At 43.8% G+C, this 19,881-nt stretch overlaps 1 protein-coding gene across 2 annotated transcripts in view; it reads right to left on the reverse strand.

Moving 5' to 3' along the window:
* The window catches only part of LOC110500005 (synaptotagmin-1), a 140,473-nt gene that overhangs the window by 19,456 nt on the left and 101,136 nt on the right, over positions 1 to 19,881 (reverse strand). Inside the window, exons 5-8 of one of the 2 annotated variants that reach the window (XM_036957293.1) lie at positions 18,441 to 18,613; positions 15,103 to 15,219; positions 6,211 to 6,378; positions 3,056 to 3,223 (exon numbers count right to left, since the gene is read on the reverse strand). In XM_036957293.1, coding sequence (XP_036813188.1) covers positions 3,056 to 3,223; positions 6,211 to 6,378; positions 15,103 to 15,219; positions 18,441 to 18,613 — 626 coding nt within the window. Of the gene's footprint in view, positions 1 to 3,055; positions 3,224 to 6,210; positions 6,379 to 15,102; positions 15,229 to 18,440; positions 18,614 to 19,881 lie in introns of both variants that reach the window. The other variant, XM_036957292.1, reaches the window with a different exon arrangement.

The raw sequence follows: 19,881 nt of genomic DNA on the forward strand, positions 1-19,881 counted from the left end.
AATATATGTGATGAGAATATAATATGGTTGCCAGATGTGAGTTGTATATGGGGCAGGTTTATTCTCAGCCTGGGTTGCCATTACTCAGTCAGTGTATCTAGCCGTGCCTGGCCTGTACACTCAGCCCAGAGCCGACGGGACTAAAGAGACTCACTTTAATGACAGAGGCTCCAGCTTCATCAACATAAACACACACTCCTCCCGGGGAGACGTGGGCAGAGAGACTAAGAGAAAAAAAAAACGCTGAAATAAATGATGCTTGTCTGAAGCCATCATGGTCTAATATATTCCAGAAATATCTGGGAAAGGCCAGCACTGCCTCTCCTGCTGAGAGCGCCTCGTGTTTGACCCGCCAGGTTGAGGAGGATGTTTTCGCTATGTCAACACTGTTATACAACCGAGTAGGAAGAGTCTAACATTTTGTAGCTAATAAAATGCATGGTCTGTGGTTCCCTCAGCCAATATGGGTGTGTTATTTCAAAGCACGTTTGCAGATAAATCCAATTGTCCCCGCATCCCTTTTCTTCTCGACAACAGACGCCGTTGTAAGGAACCTTTGTTTCTAGAAGGATACACGGTGGAAAACAAACAAATTATGAAACCCCCTGATATCAAATCAAATCAAAGTTTATTTGTCACGTGCGCCGAATACAACAGGTGTAGGTAGACCTTACAGTGAAATGCTTACTTACAGGCTCTAACCAATAGTGCGAAAAAAAAAGTATGTGTATGTGTGTGTATGTAAGTAAAGAAATAAAACAACAGTAAAAAGACATTTGAAAATAACAGTAGCAAGGCTATATACAGACACCGGGTAGTCAGGCTGATTGAGGTAGTATGTACATGTAGGTATGGGAACAAAGAGTAGCAGTAGCGTAAAAAGAGGGGTTGGCGGGTGGTGGGACACATTGCAGATAGCCCGGTTAGGGGGGGGGGGGGGGGGGGGGGGGGCGCACAATGCAAATAGTCCGGGTAACTATTTGGTTACCTGTTCAGGAATCTTATGGCTTGGGGGTAAAAACACGTGTCGCTTAAAAAAGATTGGATTCCTTCTGAATTCATCTGGAATCCATCTGTTATTCTGGCTTCATTTTAAAGTTATATGAACAGAATGCCGCCATGTTATCTTTTCCACAGACCTACTGTATATGTAAGGGATAATCAACAAGGGTCTATGCATTCTGTAGAGAATAATGAACGACGTGGAACCTTCCACGGAGTTGTATAATTTTTCAGAGAACGGATAGAGCCCAGAGTCTATTATCCCTTTTATACCATGGCTATAATTTAACACATTTACTGCTACAAATGTGTTCATTTGCAGGTAGAAATGTGTTCAACATCCACTGTTTACTAGATAGTAAGTTTACTAGAAAGATACAGTAGTTGCTTTGATAGCCAAACAAACAGACTTGCTAGTTTAGTCCTAGCTTGCTATTATGAAAATCTAATTAAACAACGGCAATAATGTTTTCAATTCAAGTTTTGCTTTCAAAAGCAGCTCAAACATAGAACATTTAAGAATGAACTATGGCCATTGAATTCTACAGTGCTGATATACCGTGCGTTATAGGGAAATAATCCATGCTCTAGAATGCCCTTCAAGCCAATCATAAACGAGTATTCAATAATACCATGGTATAATTAAGCAATAAGGCACGAGGGGGTGTGGTATATGGCCAATATACCAGGGCTAAGGCCTGTTTTTATGTTTTTACTGTTCTAATTCCGTGTGTAACCAGTATACCAATCAGCATTCAAGGCTCAAATCACCCAGTTTATAATTAAGCAATTAGGAACCTTGGGGGTTTGTGGTATATGGCCAATATACCATGGCTAAGGGCTGTGTCCAGGCAATTCGCGTTGCGTCGTGCATATGAACAGCCATTAGCCGTTGTATATTAGCCATATACCACACATCCTCGGGCCTTATTGCTTAAATCATACCCCAGAGGAAATATCTGGTTCAACATGCCTCTCACTCTGTGTGGATGCATATATTTGCATAGATATGGGTAATGAGTCCATACATTGTTCTGAGTGGATATTGGGATTATTCTGAAGGACCAATTTTGCCCTTAGTCTAGTGTGGTCGTGCCAAACGTAGAAGCATGGGGAGAAATAGGAGGTGGCTATAGCGCACAAACAGATCTGGGACCAGACTAGAGGACGGGCTGTTCAGAGCATCTCTTTAGCTAACTGCTAGGACCTCATTGGGTGTCATTTGCAGCCACTGAGGCACGGCTGATGTGTGAAACATTCCTTTCAGCCACTGTTACACACATTCAATGAGGACAGGAACTTCTTCTTGACCTCACATTGTCTCTTACACGAGTTGCTTGGTGTGTCACATTATCCTTAAAGCCTTCGCACAATGACCACATTTCAATATTTGTATAATCATATTGTGTTTAAGATGGTGCTAACGATAGTGAAAGTGGCCATTTCAAATCAAACCAAAACCTTCAGCGAAAGCCCACTCAAGCGAGCGACTACCACTTTAAGGGCATTAAGACAGTGTCTCAAGCCTCGCGTGAAGTGATCAGGTGTAGCTTGTCTGGTTCTGGAACAACGCTGCAGATTGAGATGTCCTTCCACTCTCTGGCACCACAGGTGTGAAAATGAACCTTTACATGAACCTAGCGTGCTGCTAAAAACAAGGTTCCCCTAGCAACCCACGCTTAAATGCTGCACGCCGTAACATTTACCTTGAACATTGTATCTCCTGCACACTTTTATTAATAGAATGAGAAGCATGGAGAGATGATTATGTTACATTTTCTATGAGAGAAGGAATACCCCCAACTACTGTTTGGCACTGAGCTCACTCTTCAATCCCAGGTCAAACATTTTTAACATAGTCATACGATTGACATGTGATAAAACGTGTCATTTAAAATGTCTGATCGTGGATTTTCTAGAAATGAACTGTTACCTTGGTGACAACACTCCATACTGGTAGTCAACTGTCATAACTTTGGGGAAGAAAATATTAGGAGTTTCTGATGTGTAAACTTAGAGATGTTATATTATATATATATATTATATTATTTACCTCCTCCTTCTCGGCGCTCACAAGATCCCGCCACTCCTCTGTCACGTGACTAAAGTCAATCTTGTTCATGGGCAGCTTCACGTCTCCGATGGCATCGTGCTTGGAGAAGCGGTCAAAGTCGTACACCGTCATCATCAGCGTCTTGCCTCCCAGCTCGACGTAGGGCACCTGGGGAGAACCATGAGGACTGAACTTGTGCATATAATCACTAGAAGAGAGTCTGTCCGAACTTGAAACCTCTCTAAGTGTCTTCTGGTGGAACTTACTTATCTCAAACTAAGGATAAATTGAAGTAGTCTATTGTTGACAACTGTAGTAGCACAGTGGTGAAAGTGGTGCTTTACAAAATGGCCGCCAGATTGGCACGCTGCATCAAAGCTACTTCCAGGCACTGGTATTACTTGTTAAGGAATAGAGGAGTTGTCGTGAGTTGGGGAAGTTCTGGTTCTAGAGCATTACAAATCAATCAACCCGCCTCCTCCTCCCTCCTCCTCCTCTCCTTCCTTCTCCAGTCCTATCTGTGACAGACAGGCGGCAGGCAGTCTTATCTGCCAGAGATCCGGGGCGAAGGAAGGGGTGCTGGTGGAGGGGATGGTGAAGAGTGGATGAGAGTGGTGTCTGGGATTTGATTCTTGATTGCCTCCAATTGAGGCAGACAAAGCTCATTATACACGGCGTCTTGTTACAACATGGTGACAAACTGCCTGATTGGCTAGAAAAGAGATAAGACTTCTGAAGTTTGTCCTTGACACTATCACCAGCACGACCAAAGAACACTCCTAGCTCCTTCATTTCTATAATGGAGCCACTTGTGATTACAAGTAGGCGCCGGTGGGATAAATAAAGCTTCACAGATCTACCATGTTTTCTGAATTCCAAAATAAATTTCCTACTGGTATTTAACCAATCTGGCAACCAGCATCCCCCCAGCCCCCCACATATGCTACGTATTCCTCGCTGCAGACAAACACCTGTTATCTTTTTACTGCTGGGTGAATACCACAACTCTTCCTCCACAGCTGAGATATTGTAGCTACAATCACATTTTCGAAACGGAGGATCTTTTGCTCAAATTTAGGCCAAATCAAAACAAGAAAGAGAGAGAGAGAACAATCAGAGATGGAAGTTTGCATCTGCCTGTGTGAATCCTGATCACACAGAGGCTGTGTGGACCAGGAGGCTGTCTGTCAGCAGCTTGTTACTGGGCCAGCTGTATGGACCAAGAGGCAGTCTGTCAGCAGCTTGTTACTGGGCCAGCTGTATGGAACAGGAGGCTGTCTGTCAGCAGCTTGTTACTGGGCCAGCTGTATGGACCAAGAGGCAGTCTGTCAGCAGCTTGTTACTGGGCCAGCTGTATGGACCAAGAGGCAGTCTGTCAGGAGCTTGTTTACTGGGCCAGCTGTGTGGACCAGGAGGCAGTCTGTCAGCAGCTTGTTACGGGGCCAGCTGCTCCATGTCTACACACCTTACCCGAACGAACAAACCACAGCATGCAAATGACTTTGTCATAGAACGAACAAACACAACCTGCTTAAACTACTGTGTGCAATGTATGGTTTGTGTATTGTGTATTTGTCCTATTCCTTTAGAAATGTATATTGTTGCTATTTTGGAATACAAAGTTTACTACTTCTACTACTACTACAACAACTAATACTACTACTAATACAACAACAGAGCTCCTATAGAGCTCCATTTTTATGGAACGGTCTGCCTACCCATGTCAGAGACGCAAACTCGGTCTCAACCTTTAAGTCTCTACTGAAGACTCATCTCTTCAGTGGGTCATATGATTGAGTGTAGTCTGGCCCAGGAGTGGGAGGGTGAACGGAAAGGCTCTGGAGCAACGAACCACCCTTGCTGTCTCTGCCTGGCCGGTTCCCCTCTTTCCACTGGGATTCTCTGCCTCTAACCCTATTACAGGGGCTGAGTCACTGGCTTTACTGGGGCTCTCTCATGCCGTCCCTGGAGGAGGTGCGTCACCTGAGTGGGTTGAGTCACTGATGTGGTCATCCTGTCTGGGTTGGCGCCCCCCCCCCCCCCCCCCCCCCCCCCCCTTAAGTTGTGCCGTGGCGGAGGTCTTTGTGGGCTATACTCAGCCTTGTCTCAGGATGGTAAGTTGGTGGTTGAAGATATCCCTCTAGTGGTGTGGGGGCTGTGCTTTGGCAAAGTGGGTGGGGTTATATCCTTCCTGTTTGGCCCTGTCCGGGGGTGTCCTCGGAGTGGGCCACAGTGTCTCCTGACCCCTCCTGTCTCAGCCTCCAGTATTTATGCTGCAGTAGTTTATGTGTCGGGGGGCTAGGGTCAGTTTGTTATATCTGGAGTACTTCTCCTGTCCTATTCGGTGTCCTGTGTGAATCTAAGTGTGCGTTCTCTAATTCTCTCCTTCTCTCTTTCTCTCTCTCGGAGGACCTGAGCCCTAGGACCATGCCCCAGGACTACCTGACATGATGACTCCTTGCTGTCCCCAGTCCACCTGGCTGTGCTGCTGCTCCTGTTTCAACTGTTCTGCCTTATTATTATTCGACCATGCTGATCATTTATGAACATTTGAACATCTTGGCCATGTTCTGTTATAATCTCCACCCGGCACAGCCAGAAGAGGACTGGCCATCCCACATATGCTCTCTCTAATTCTCTCTTTCTTTCTCTCTCTCGGAGGACCTGAGCCCTAGGACCATGCCCCAGGAATACCTGACATGATGACTCCTTGCTGTCCCCAGTCCACCTGACTGTGCTGCTGCTCCAGTTTCAACTATTCTGCCTTATTATTATTCGACCATGCTGGTCATTTATGAACATTTGAACATCTTGACCATGTTTTGTTATAATCTCCACCCGGCACAGCCAGAAGAGGACTGGCCACCCCACATAGCCTGGTTCCTCTCTAGGTTTCTTCCTAGGTTTTGGCCTTTCTAGGGAGTTTTTCCTAGCCACCGTGCTTCTTCACCTGCATTGCTTGCTGTTTGGGGTTTTAGGCTGGGTTTCTGTACAGCACTTTGAGATATCAGCTGATGTACGAAGGGCTATATAAAATAAATTTGATTGATTGATTGAACAGCAACTACTACTACTACTACTGCTGCACAAGACAAGGTTGGAGAGTTGCATGGGTGTAGTATTGTCTAGTCTACTCTTATACCTTGAATAAGTACCTTGAATTGGAACTGCTCATTGAAGGTGGGGTTTAGGGTCTTCCGGTGGACCTTGGTCTCAAACTTCTTCTTCTTGTCAGGTAGCAGGTAGACCTTGACATAGGGGTCCGAGGTGCCGCCCATGTCCATGGCTGGAAGGTCCGCTGCTTGGATGATCCCTACTATGAGCTGAGGAGAGGAAGGGTGGAGGGGAGACAACAGAGACTAGTCAGCACTACAGTCCTACCCACAGCAATACCAGACTACCCACAGCAATACCAGAGCCTTGATATGACTGTCATCCCACCACCATTCTAACAGAGCACCAAGCTTTGGTTCAATTGGAATAACCCCCGGTCTCATCACTGGTGCAAAAAACTAGGATGGAGAGACGCGACATGGCATGGGTTTAAAACGATCACCAGCAGAATTGAAGTCAAGAGCCTCTATAGTTTAGATTGAATTATGAGAAAGAGGCCCATCGGTAATCTCTTACAAAGGGACTCATCCATACCTTCTCATCTGTAACTCTTTACATTTCAAATCATGGAGGTAGGCCATAGGTGATATTAAAAGTCACGCTCCTGTGAAATCCATGATGGTTTAAGCCAAAGCACCACATCAGGCTGATAATTGATAACCATGCTGGGGGGCAGGGAAGGCTGATTGACCTGCCAGTCACAGCTGCTTCCTCCAAGGCCTATTGAGGCCTCCTAGTCAGTCAATCAACTTCCTGTCAGGCAGCCATCAACCGGCAATCTGGAGGGGGACCAGGGCACTCAACCATGGAGCTCTCCAGCAGTTGTCAGAGCCAGCCAGCCAGCATGGATTATTGGAGCGTGAGAAATGAGGCTACCCTCTGTCATCAAAACGCATGGATCGGTATAGCAACGAATGCTGGATCTCATCAGAATTTGTGACCCGTGTTTTCGCAGTTCAGATCAGTGCTAAAGCAAGGCTCAGGGGAGATGGTGATGGGACTCCAGCTGTTGGAAGAGCTCCCGAGTGGAGCAGTGGTCTAAGGCACTGCAGCTCAGTGCTAGAGGCATCACTACAGACCCTGGTTCGATTCCAAGCTGAATCACAACCGGCCATGATTGGGAGTCCCATAGGGCTGCGCGCAATTGGCCTGCGTTGGCCGGGGTAGGCTGTCATTGTAAATAAGAATTTGTTCTTAACTGACTTGCCTAGTTTAAAAAATGATGGGAGTGGGGGATGACTGTGTGATGACACAATACAGAGGCCAAAGCAAATACTCCATATACACTGCACAGGAACACAACATGGAAGGAACATAGATGGAACCCCCTCTGTCAATGGGGGTGATATTGTGCTAAAATGCACCCATGCTACTGCATAACATTCTCAAAACATTGTTAAATACACAAAAACGTTATATTATTGTTATATACACTGAGCAGAGGTTAGAAGCGGTTCAGGGAACAGAACAAAAACCCGGAAAATAATTACATTTTTCGAGGAACAGAACCAGAACCGAGAACGAAAGTGATCTACTGTTCCGGAACAGAACCATTATTTTAAAAGCATGGTAACCGGTTAATAACGTTGCAGTAAAAATGCAACACAGTGCCCTCACTGTCATTCAGAAACGTATTCCAGTGCCTGCCAGAACATCTTTTCCAGTGTGTGTGTAGGCTACAGTACATGTTCCTCCCTCCCTCTAAACCATGCATAGTCTACTGTAGCTACTGATGTTACAGGCGTGATTCTGAAATTAGGGAGATAGATTTTTAATTAGAGAACAATGGACTTGCATTTTTAGTGCTAGTTAAGCATAGTTATCAAGTTTCACATTGGATTTCTTAACTACAAAAAGATAAGAAACGTTTTTATTATATCTCTGGTGCTGCTCTGCACACACAAGCTTGTTAGCCAGCTAGCTTGTTAGATAGCTCTGGTCTAGCTCTCGAAAACTCTAGGCAGCATTATGTGTAATGTAATGGAACTGAGAGTCATGCTCAAGGGCTAGCTCTGGTCCAATGTTAGTTAAGTCAACTCTCTGAAGTTCAAAGTTCCTTCATAGAAGTCGCTCCTCCATAGGTATAATTATGTGGGCCAAATTCAGATAATGCATGTCATAACAACAAGTTATCCAGCACTTCATGCCCAGCACTCTCCACAGCCTACACTACACTAGTTTGTCCAATGCAAGGCTAGCATTGTACAGGAATGGATCCACTATACATTGGTGAAGTAATTTAATGTTGAGCTAAATGTGGATTTCAGAGGCACATTTAGATTTCAAAGGCACAAAAAGGAAAGATATCAAATGTTACTTTTTTTGGTTTGAACCGGTTCAGAACTTTATTTTGTTTGTTGGAAGCAATGGATTGGAACCAAATAAATTATGGTTCTGTTCAAAACGAAACGATTGGAAAATAACTGAGATTCCAACTCCTGAAACTGAGTGTACAAAACATTAGGAACACCGTTGTAATATTGAGTTGCACCCCCCTTTGCCCTCAGAACAGCCTCAATTCATCGGGGCATGGACTCTACAAGGTGTCGAAAGCGTTCCACAGCGATGCTGGCCCATGTTGACTCCATTGTTTTCCACAGTTGTGTCAAGTTGGCTGGTAGTGGATCTCTACCTCAAATAGCTTTTCCATCTCATCCCACAGATGCTCAAATGGACTGAGATGTGGTGACTGGGCAGGCCACTGCAGTCAGCTGAATTCACTGTCATGTCCGTGGATCCATTCCAATACAATGCTAGCTTTGTGGCATGGGGCATTCTCCTGCAGAAAAAATATATATTTGCAGATGGATACACATGAATGGATGCACCTGATTGGCAATGATGTTCAGATATCCTGCGGCATTCAAATGTTGCTCCACTTTTATCAAGGGGCCCAATATGTGCCATAAAAACACACCCCACACTATCACACCATCACCACCATCCTGCAATGTTGACAGGTGGCATGATGGATGCATGTACCCATACCCTAGTCCTCCCATATGCGTGAAACAGCAGGAACTGGGATTCATCAGACCAATGACTTTCAATGATTTTCCAATTCTCCAGTGTCCAGTGTTTTCATTCCTTAGCCCACTGCAACAGCAGTAAAGTTGTCGGCTGCCATACCACATTCGTGTCAAGGTACGATGAGTTTTGCATTATTTTATTGGTCTTTGGGCACCAATGTTGCACTAATCTGTCAGCTGACTAACTGTAGCCCGTCTGTTGCTCTGCACAATTCATGTCAGCCTCCTTTGTCCTCTTTCATAAAGGACCCGTTTTTGACCCGTGGCCTGCTGTTGGCTGGATGTCCAATGGGTGGTGTACCATTCTTGATACACACAGGAAACTGTTGAGCATGAAAAACCCAGCAGCATTGCAGTTCTTGACACACTCAAACCAGTGCACCTGACACCTACTACCATACCACATTCAAAGGCACTTAAATTGTTTGTCTTGCCCATTCACCCTCTGAATGGCACACATATACAATCCATGTCTCAATATTCTCTAGGCTTAAAAATCTTTCTTAAATCTGTCTCCTCCCCTCCATCTATACGGATTGAAGTGAATTTAGTTGGTAACATCAATAAGGGATCATAACTTTCAGCTGGATACACCTGGTCAGTCTATGTCATGGAAAGAGCAGGTGTTCCTAATATGTTGTACACTCAGTGTAGTTTGAACATAAAGCTAAAGCAACCCAAAAGGAATGACTAAGATTCTGGACATGTATGTTCTTCAAAATGGATTAAATATATTTTTGTTCTCTCACCCATCTACACACAATACCCCATAATGACAAAGCGAAACATGTTTTAGAAAAGTTAGCAAATGTATGACAATAAAATACAGAAATATGTAATTTACATAAGTATTCACACCCCTGAGGGAACACATGCTAGAATCACCTTTGTCAGTGTTTGCAGCTGTGAGTCACTCTAGGTACATCTCTAAGAGCTTTACACACCTAGATTGTAAAAATCTTCAAGCTCTGTCAAATTAGTTATCGATCATTGCTAGACAGCCATTTTCAAGTCTTGCCATAGATTTTCAAGACAATTTAAGTCAAAACTGTAAATGGACCACTCAGAAACAATCAATGTCGTCTTGGTAAGCAACTCCAGTGTACATTTGGCCTTGTGTTTTAGGTTATTGTCCTGCTGAAAGATGAAGTTCTCCCAGTGTCTGTTGGAAAGCAGACTAGACCAGGTTTCCCCTCTAGGATTTTGCCTGTGCTTGGCTCTATTCCGTTTCTTTTCATCCTAAAAAACTCCCTGGTGTTTGACGATGACAAGCATACCCATAACATGATGCAGCCACCACCATGGTTGAATATATGAGGAGTGGTACTCAGTGATGTGTTGGATGATTTGCCTCCAACATAACACTATGTATTCAGGACATTAAGTTCATTTGTTTGCAGTTTACGTTAGTGCCTTTTTGCAAACAGGATGCATGTTTTGGAATATTTTTTATTCTGTACAGGCTTCTTTCTTTTCACTCTGTCGTTTAGGTCAAATAATGTTGTTCATCTATCCTCAGTTTTGTCTTATCACAGCCATTCAACTCTGTAACTGGGGTGTGAATACTTTCTGAAGGCACTGCAAGTACAATTACCCTGCTCGTCACTTACCAAAGACCTCACTGTGATGATATTGTAGCTTTCAAAAAGAATTCTGCAGAGCTCAAAATGTTAACCAGCAGTCATCTCTATGCAAGTGTGTCGATTAATCCTGACATGCTGTCCATTAGATTTCCCTACAGTTGTCCAGAGAGAAGCAGTGTCAGGTGTCCTGCTACACGGTGTCACCCTGCATTTACTGTGAGCCTCCACCCACCTGGACTCATCTCCATCATCTCTAAGAGGATGATGGGACTGGAGTACTGTGACGAAGACCGTTTACTTACTAGGTTTTACCTACCAAATCAGATATTCTGCTGTGAAACCACCTCTATTGTTTAATACAACACGTACAGAACACATGTCCACAGTCAAGAGTTAAACAGTCAGATTCAGACTAGCTGAATATTTCATCATATTTGAATATTCTCAGAGGGACCAGTTGAGTAAAGTGTAGAAAGTGACCAACAGCTACACTAAAGTGGATTATTAAAGGGTACTACTAAGGGTACTTAAGTAAAAAATACTTTAAATTTCTATTTAAATTTCTATTTCTATTTCTATTTTGTATTTTACTTTAATATTTATATTTTTGACAACTTTTACTCCACTACATTCCTAAAGAAGATAATGTACATTTTCCTCCCTACATTTTCCCTGACACCCAAAAGTAGTCGTTACATTTTGAATGCTTAACAGGACAGGAAAATGGTCCAATTCACACGCTTATCAAGAGTACATCCCTGGTCACCCTACTGCCTCTGATCTGACAGACTTACTAAACACAAATGCTTCATTTGTAAATTATGTCTGAGTGCTGGAGTTTGCCTTTGACTATCCGTAAATTAAACGAAACAAGAAATTGTGCCATTTAGATGACCTAATAGAAGTATTTAAAATTATTTACACTTTTACTTTTACTTTTGACACTTAAGTACTGTATATTTAAACCCAAATACTTTGGGACTTTCACTCAAGTAGAATTTTACTGGGTGACTTTCACTTTAACTTGAGTCAATTCCTATTAAAGTATCTTTACTTTTACTCAAGTATGACAATTGGGTACTTTTTCCACCACTGAAACTTGATTTTAAAAGGTACTACTAAACTGGATTATTAAATGGTACTACTAAACTGGATTATTAAAAGGTACTAGTAAACTGGATTATTAAAAGGTACTACTAAACTGGATTATTAAAAGGTACTACTAAACTGGATTATTAAATGGTACTACTAAACTGGATTATTACAAGGTACTACTAAACTGGTTTATTAAATGGTACTACTAAACTGGTTTATTAAATGGTACTACTAAACTGGATTATTACAAGGTACTACTAAACTGGTTTATTAAATGGTACTACTAAACTGGATTATTACAAGGTACTACTAAACTGGATTATTAAAAGGGTACTACTAAACTGGATTATTAAAAGGTACTAGTAAACTGGATTATTAAAAGGTACTACTAAACTGGATTATTAAAAGGTACTACTAAACTGGATTATTAAATGGTACTACTAAACTGGATTATTACAAGGTACTACTAAACTGGTTTATTAAATGGTACTACTAAACTGGTTTATTAAATGGTACTACTAAACTGGATTATTACAAGGTACTACTAAACTGGTTTATTAAATGGTACTACTAAACTGGATTATTACAAGGTACTACTAAACTGGATTATTAAAAGGGTACTACTAAACTGGATTATTAAAAGGGTACTACTAATCTGGTTTATTAAAAGGGTACTACTAAACTGGATTATTAAAAGGGTACTACTAATCTTATTTATTAAAATGATACTATTCCAATCTGTGTTTGTGTTATATGATCCTCATGATACTGAACATGTGATCTGGCTTCTTTCACATTCCCCAGGTTTGTAAACCTGTGTGTGTGTTTAACGGAGGGGCAGCGTCCTGTCACAGAGAAGGGCCTGCTGGGTCATAACCCTTCCCTGTATGTGTGATATTGGCCGCTTACGGGAGGCTGGAGAACGGTGTGCACCTGCAATTGTGACTAAGCCCCGGGCAGCACATCCTGAATCAAGTTGTTCCGATACTCTCTCCCTGGTCCCTCTCTGCCATCACGGCTCCACATAGCCACACAAACACTACACACTTCAAAGGAGAAAGCGAAAGCGGATGTGAATGGAGCTGTCATATTCCTCCTGTCTTCTCTTGCTTTTTGCTGGAGCCTCTGAGAATGTATTCTCTTTCAGAGGTCAATGGTAGAAGTACATTTGGAGAGACAGCGAAAGGTAATGGGGAAAAACTGTGTTTTTAATTATTCCTACCCAATATAAGGGAGACGGTAGACTCTCTTTTATAAATGCAGAGGGTCTCCTTTCGACCCATTAAAAGGGAAATTACTATGATGTTGAAAGTGGGAAATAGCATATTATGTTTCCCATTCTGGCTCCTTTGTGGATCATTTGTGGTGGAGCTGCTTTATACGGCCACCGTACTCTGGGTACCAAACCCTTTACTAACTTGTGCTCTCATTCAACCCCCACACCCCCATTCTAATAGAGGCCTGGGCCAGTAGCCATTACTGGTGCTTAACTAACAGAACCAGGCGGAGACATTTGACCATACTGGTCTTTCTCTTTCCTTCATTCAGAGAGAGGCCCTGCTCTACTGAGCTGAGAAGGGCAGATTACCTTTAAACAAAACGAGAGTTTAGCCCTCCTGTCCCCCCTGCTCCTCCCCCTCCCCCTCCAAAGTCCTCAGTAGAGGACAAGAGAACAACTAGTGGAACAATCACCTGTGCCAGCCACTCTTCCTCAGACTAGGGCAGTCTTTTCACCGTGATTGCTTCTACTCTGTGGACCTGATCTGAAGACACAGGAGCTGAGTGAGTAGGGGGCTCTGTGGCTCTCTGCTGTAGCTGCTGCTGAACTGAAAGTGGGTCAGACTGACAATAGTCCCTGGTTCACTGGCTTTGTCTCTCAGCCTCAGAGCTGGGTACAGTCAGTGAGCGCCGGGCCCAATGCTCCAGGTTTCTGTCACACACACAGTGACAACTGCCATCCATTCATTATGGATCCATTATGGAATTACGGTGCTTATTATTAATGGACCACTGTAATCACAGTCTCACAGAACAGAACAGGCTGGTATGGTTTTACACTGCATGACAGCTCAGTAAACTACTGGGAATGGAGAAAGCTATATTGGACCCAATATATAAAATAAGTAATGTGACTAGTATTGAGTTAGTGCATTCGTCTTAAATGGTAATAAGGCTCTTTATCAGAATACATTTGACTGATATTATGATAATGACCATGACTATTATGGCCATAACAACTGAGTGCGTGAGGGATTATTGTGATTATTAATCCTCATGATTAGCATCATTACTGTCTGTTACCGTCACTATATTCGCTAAAGCATTTTCATTTAAGGACAAACAGAGTGCTTGAGGGTCTTTCAGGGGAAAGTTGTGATGCATGTGGAGAATCTCTAATGTTCCGAACGTGTGGATAATATAATATGGCGGTTCAGCAAACACTTTCACCCAAAGTGACAAAGAAATCCACATAGAACTGTCAACATACTATCCATTCAGCTCATGTGGGAATTGAACCCACAACCCTGGTGTTGCTAGCACCATGCTCTAACCCAGTGAGCCAATTAAAACTCCTGGCCACGTGGACGAGTCAGAGTGACAGATGTGTGTGAGTGGCTAATCTCAGGCTGTCCATCGGTTCTGTTAATAACAGGGAGTTAGCAGGGCCTAAGTGAAGGACAGCAGAGCTTCCTCTCCATGCTGCCTTCCACCCTCCTCTATGATCTGTCACACCACATCTGGAAGTTGGTCTGCTCCTCAAGTCGCTCTGCTTTTTAAAAACCAGACGGAGGGAAAAAAAACAGAAGATGGATTCCATAGGGGACCGTGTTCCCGTCAAGGCTGAAAGAGGACACTTTTACAAAGAAAAATGGTAAACCCAGAAATACCGAAATCCCAAGATGGGATTGTTTGCGAGAGGAGGAGTGATTAATTTACAAACCAACCCAACCACCGTGATCCTCTGGTGAGGTGTAGTTGATAAGCTCTGGTTAGCATGCTGCAGTTATAGGCATTCATTATAAACAGTGGTTATGCAACAATGAACAGTAGGAGTATGTTCTGCACTACCTGGGTAGGCAACATTTTCTCAGTATTTTTTAAAATGGATTGATGAGTCAATGGGCCAACCACAGAGGAAGATGGGGTGACCATACTTACGAAGGAGAGATGTTTCGGACAACAACGACAACGACAGAGAGAGTGGATATCAGAGACGGACCCTTACCGTATTCTCGGTGAAATTGTAATCCAGGCTGAACTGTAATTTTCCAAGTTTCTCTTCCTCCTTGGGCTCGGGCTCTTTCTCTGTATCGGTCAGGCCTGTCTCAGCATCATCCTCATCCTTCAAGGCCTGAAGGAGACACCCACCAACAGTCAGTGCCCTCCGTGTGCCTCCTGTGCCAGCCCCATAGACGTCTGTCGCCCTGCCCCGCCCCGGGCCTGCCAGCGGGTGTGCCAGCGGGCCCGTCTCCTGAAAAAAGCTGCCTCTCTTTCGGGGGATTATAATGGGGGGAGCAAGCACTAAAACACCACAGCGGTTAACACCAGGACATGCTCGTCGGGCCGGGACCCGTGATGCGGTTCAATCAATTTGTGGGTGTTTTGGTCTGAGGGGGCAAGGGGGGAGAGAGATCAAATGATAGAGCCAAAAGATGAGAGTAATGGGCAGGCAGAGGAGGGAAAGAGGGAGAGAGGGAGGGAGGGAGGGGGAGAAAGAGAGAGAGAGAGAGAGAGAGAAAAGGAGAGGGAGAGGGGGAGAGGGAGAGAGCGCTTCTGCAAACCACCAACGACAATTCCCTTGATGTTATTTCAAGAAGATCAGTCTGTGGTGCAAAACAAAATCAACAGGGAAATGTCAAGAGATGGCGCGAGTGAAGAAGAAGAAGAAGATGATGAAGAAGAAGAAGAGTGAGTTTTCCTTCGCTAGCCTGGTTCTGAAGGGATGCTGGTAGTGATGGGGGAGAGGCGGGTTCGAGGCAGGGGGGCAGTCAGTTTGTTATTGATAAGCATGCGATTAAAGAGGCAAAAACTAGCTCTCAAGTACATTCAGTGTCAAAGTTGCCTTCCAAAGGTCAGACACTGTCAGACTGTCATTGTTGCATGCAGGGCATTCTCAGTAAACAGAACAGTACTCTGGTTGTGACCCCCACATTCTCAGTTTACTTATCATTCACCCATCAGGAGACACAATCGCATTGTCAGAACCCTCAGCTGCATGTGTTACCCCCACGCCGATGGAAGCTATAAGCATCATGCCAGCAGTAAGTAGGTAGGTGTTGATAAGAGATGTTGTCATGGTTGTCATGGTGATGGTCAGGTTGCTGGTGTGAAAGCATCAAGGCTGAACAACATAGATTTGTTTGGAATTTGTACGGCCCATCTGAGTCCCCTCCTGGTGCAAGCAAACCTATAGTCAATTTTTCGCTAAGCAAAACTCTAAAAAATGTAATTGTTTGTTCGTTATTGCTTGCACACAGAGAGGAGAGGAGTACAGCAGAATAGACAGCCATGTTCAACACCCACAACGTGTATTAGGTATTTTACTGGGTTAAGTCAAAGTCAAGTCAATCTGCCTGTTGGCTTCAGGTGAATGTATGTGAAACGTAAAGCTACTGTATGTCTAAACCTTACTACAGGTTTCAAAAGCAGTAACCTAGCATCTTTACCAGTCTACTTTAGCTCATAGGCACATCTTTGTTTTGAAATGCAAAGCAAAGATTGAAAAGGCGCCAGATGGAGGATCAGTGTGGTTCAACCTTGTTAAAGCGCGCCCAGGGCTTCTTTCATACATATATATGTGCATGTGCAAGACTACGCACATATATAGAGCAGATATACATGTACTGTATGCATAGTTACATATATTTGGTTCTATAGGGGTAAGTTGTTGTCAAGAGGCTATCAAAACATCAGAGCAGCAGGCTTAAGGAGGATCCAACAACAATTGGGAACCTACCGCCAGTGACAATCCCGCACAGTCATCAGACACAACACAGATAAGGAGGACATAGAAGGAAGAAACACACATTAAAACAACCACACACAGGAGTTAACACAAGAGTCTGGGCACACCAGGAGAAATGACCGCTCGGGAGCCCATGGCCCCGCCTCTAGAATATCTAACCAATAGGTGTGTTGCATATGGAACCGATAGGGGTGTTGTATTGGCAGTGTGTAGCCTAATTGCTTGATGTGTAGTCGTAGCAGCTCCTAAATCAGCACAGGAAAAGTGGTCTATCCAAATAGAATTCATTCTAGATTGAAGTCATTGTAATTCTATGGGTGCATCTTACTAAAGCTTAAGATAAATCAGTGTTATTATAAAGCTTACCAACTGTCACTAGGAACAAGGACACAAGGCATAGGCCTCTACATATCAAATAAGCATTTCAACAATAAGCTCTTTGGTATGAATCAGATGAAACTTGTGGAGCTCACTCCTTATCAGACTGTGTAACACCTCTGCATCTCTGGCCTGTGCGGCTATTCAATTCCCTACTCCTACATCATCTCACAGGGCTTTGCCCTCTACCCCAATTCAATGTCCCTGATTGATGATGTGAGCGGCGTCGGCGTGGACAGACTGCAAATTAAACAGACTTTGACAGAGAAGGGGGGGGGGGGGGGGATTGAGAACCTTCGCTAATGCAATTAGTATTCTAACTGGGGTTAAAGAGTTGTGTGTTCCCTATTCTCTCTCTGTGTGCGTTGGAGAGGGAGGGCGGAATTAATTCACTCCCCTCGCTCGTAATTAGCTAATGTCATTTCTCTGGGTTGATACCACTGGCAATACAGCATACCGTACTCAGAGCTCCATTGTTCTTAACACATTAAAATATTGAGAGGAACAGAAGGAGAGATTGAATACTCTCTCTGAGGCGATTATAAACGGCAGGCTTCCTTAACAGTCCTGTAATCAGAGTGGATGGGGAGGAGTCATCGCAGACGCAACAATGTCAACACAAGTCGTGTGTCATGTGTGTCCACTGGTCTTCATGGGGAAGAGTTTGGCCTAAACCAGGGGCGGGGCAAACTACGGCACGCGGGCCCATTCAATTATTTTGGGTTTAAAAAAAACACTCCAGGCCACACTTGAACCTTTAAAATGAGATAGAAAGTATTGTTTTAAATTCTGTGCGGCCCTCCGTTGAATTTTGGCCCTCGAGCCAAAACGACTGCCCACCCCTGGCCTAAACTATATGTATGTCTGATAAATTGTATAGTGAAATCACTTTGTTATGTGAAGATTATTATTCTGAAATATGCTGTATATGCATTTATTTATAGGTTTCAATCATCAATGAATGTCAGGTGTAATAAAAGTCAGTGATGTCATTTCTGGCTACAGTCAATCACAGATAATATGAAACTCGCAATGTATAAAAACGTATATAACTCCATTATTTTTTTTTTTACCTTGAAGTAAAAGGTAAGTTATATACAGTATATATAATAATGCAGTAGAAAATACAGAACAACTTGGCATTATCAAATACTACTGTTCACTAAGAAACTATTAACTCTAATCAATAACGTTCAATGGCAGTTGTACAAAGTCTTTACCTCGGTTTTCGCACCGTCGTTCACGTCCATCATGTTGATGGCATTCTTGCCCTTGTCTTTGCCCTTCTTCTTGTTCTTCTTCTTGAATATCCACTTCTTGCAGATGCAGAAGCAGCAGGAGAGGACCAGGACCACGGCCACGAAGGCGATGGAGACGATGGCCCAATTTGGCACTGGAGAGGGACACACAGGGACACAGGTTAGACGAGCTGATGTCAAAGATGGGGCCATACCTGGATGAAGAAAACCGCACCATTGCTCTCACTCTTCTTTTCTCAAACAACCAAAAGTGCCTCGTCCAGAATATGGCACCATTGTCTGTTTCAAACAAGGCCCGAGCTGACCAGAAATGCCTGGCCACCATCTCCCTGCATCTGACGAATGACTGATGGCGGGATGTCGAGACCACTTGTTGAAGAGAGCGGCTGGAGTGAATGAGGACATAGAGAAAGACATCAGGATGTGGGACGGCAGGTTGCCTAGAGGTTAAGAGCGTTGGGCCAGTAACCGTAAGGTCGCTGATTCGAATCTCGAGCCGACTATATGAAAAATCTGCTGATGTGCCCTTGAGCACGGCACTTCATCTTATTTGCTCCTGTAAGTCACTCTGGATAAGAGCGTCTGCTAAATGACTCAAATGTAAAAGGTAATGTGCAGACGGAAGACTTTGATCAACAGTGGTGGGTGGCAGCGTCCCCAATCTGCAGTCTAGACATGGACTCCTAACGATTGCCCTCGAAGAGAGACGTTTTAAGCGTCCCGACGCTTCACTGAGCATCCTCGGCCAATTTAGTGGAAATAACAGAGGTTGGCATTTTCCACTTGCCATTTAAACAAAACATTTCTCTCTGACAACTGATACTTTCACACCAATCACGGGCACACGGGTCAGGGTGTAGAGGTAATTTGCAGGGCCTGTTGGAGAGCGAGTTACCAACTGTAGCGTGACCGTGTCGAGTCAGTGATTGCATGACCACTCATCATGTTGATGGGTTTTGACACTTCTCTCTCAAAGAGAGTTCCTATTCACACGTTTGTCTTAGATTCATCTCATACTAGCTAGTTTCTGAGAACTTTCTTTGAGAGCTTTTATCAAGTCAATTTCTTAGCATTGCTCGTGGATGTGACCTACTCGGCAAAGGATACTAAAACAGCCATGGACCGTTATGTTACTTTAATTGAGAATGTAATGACGTGTTTTTTTCCTCCCAGGCCCTATTTTATATAAGGCTGGATGGACTAAACAGTCCAGCTGAATGCTCCAGTCAGGGCTGTCACAGGCAGACAGGGAGCCGCTCAGCTCCACAGCACAGTGATCACTCTAACAGCCTGCTGACAAACAGGGACTCCCATCTAAACAACAGGAGTCAGGCAGTTCTCCCCGACAGAACACACACACACAGCCACCAGCTATGCACGGCACAAAAGTGGGTTGTTAAAT

This window comes from Oncorhynchus mykiss, chromosome 21 (genome assembly GCF_013265735.2).
Source record: "Oncorhynchus mykiss isolate Arlee chromosome 21, USDA_OmykA_1.1, whole genome shotgun sequence".
Taxonomy (NCBI): domain Eukaryota; kingdom Metazoa; phylum Chordata; class Actinopteri; order Salmoniformes; family Salmonidae; genus Oncorhynchus; species Oncorhynchus mykiss.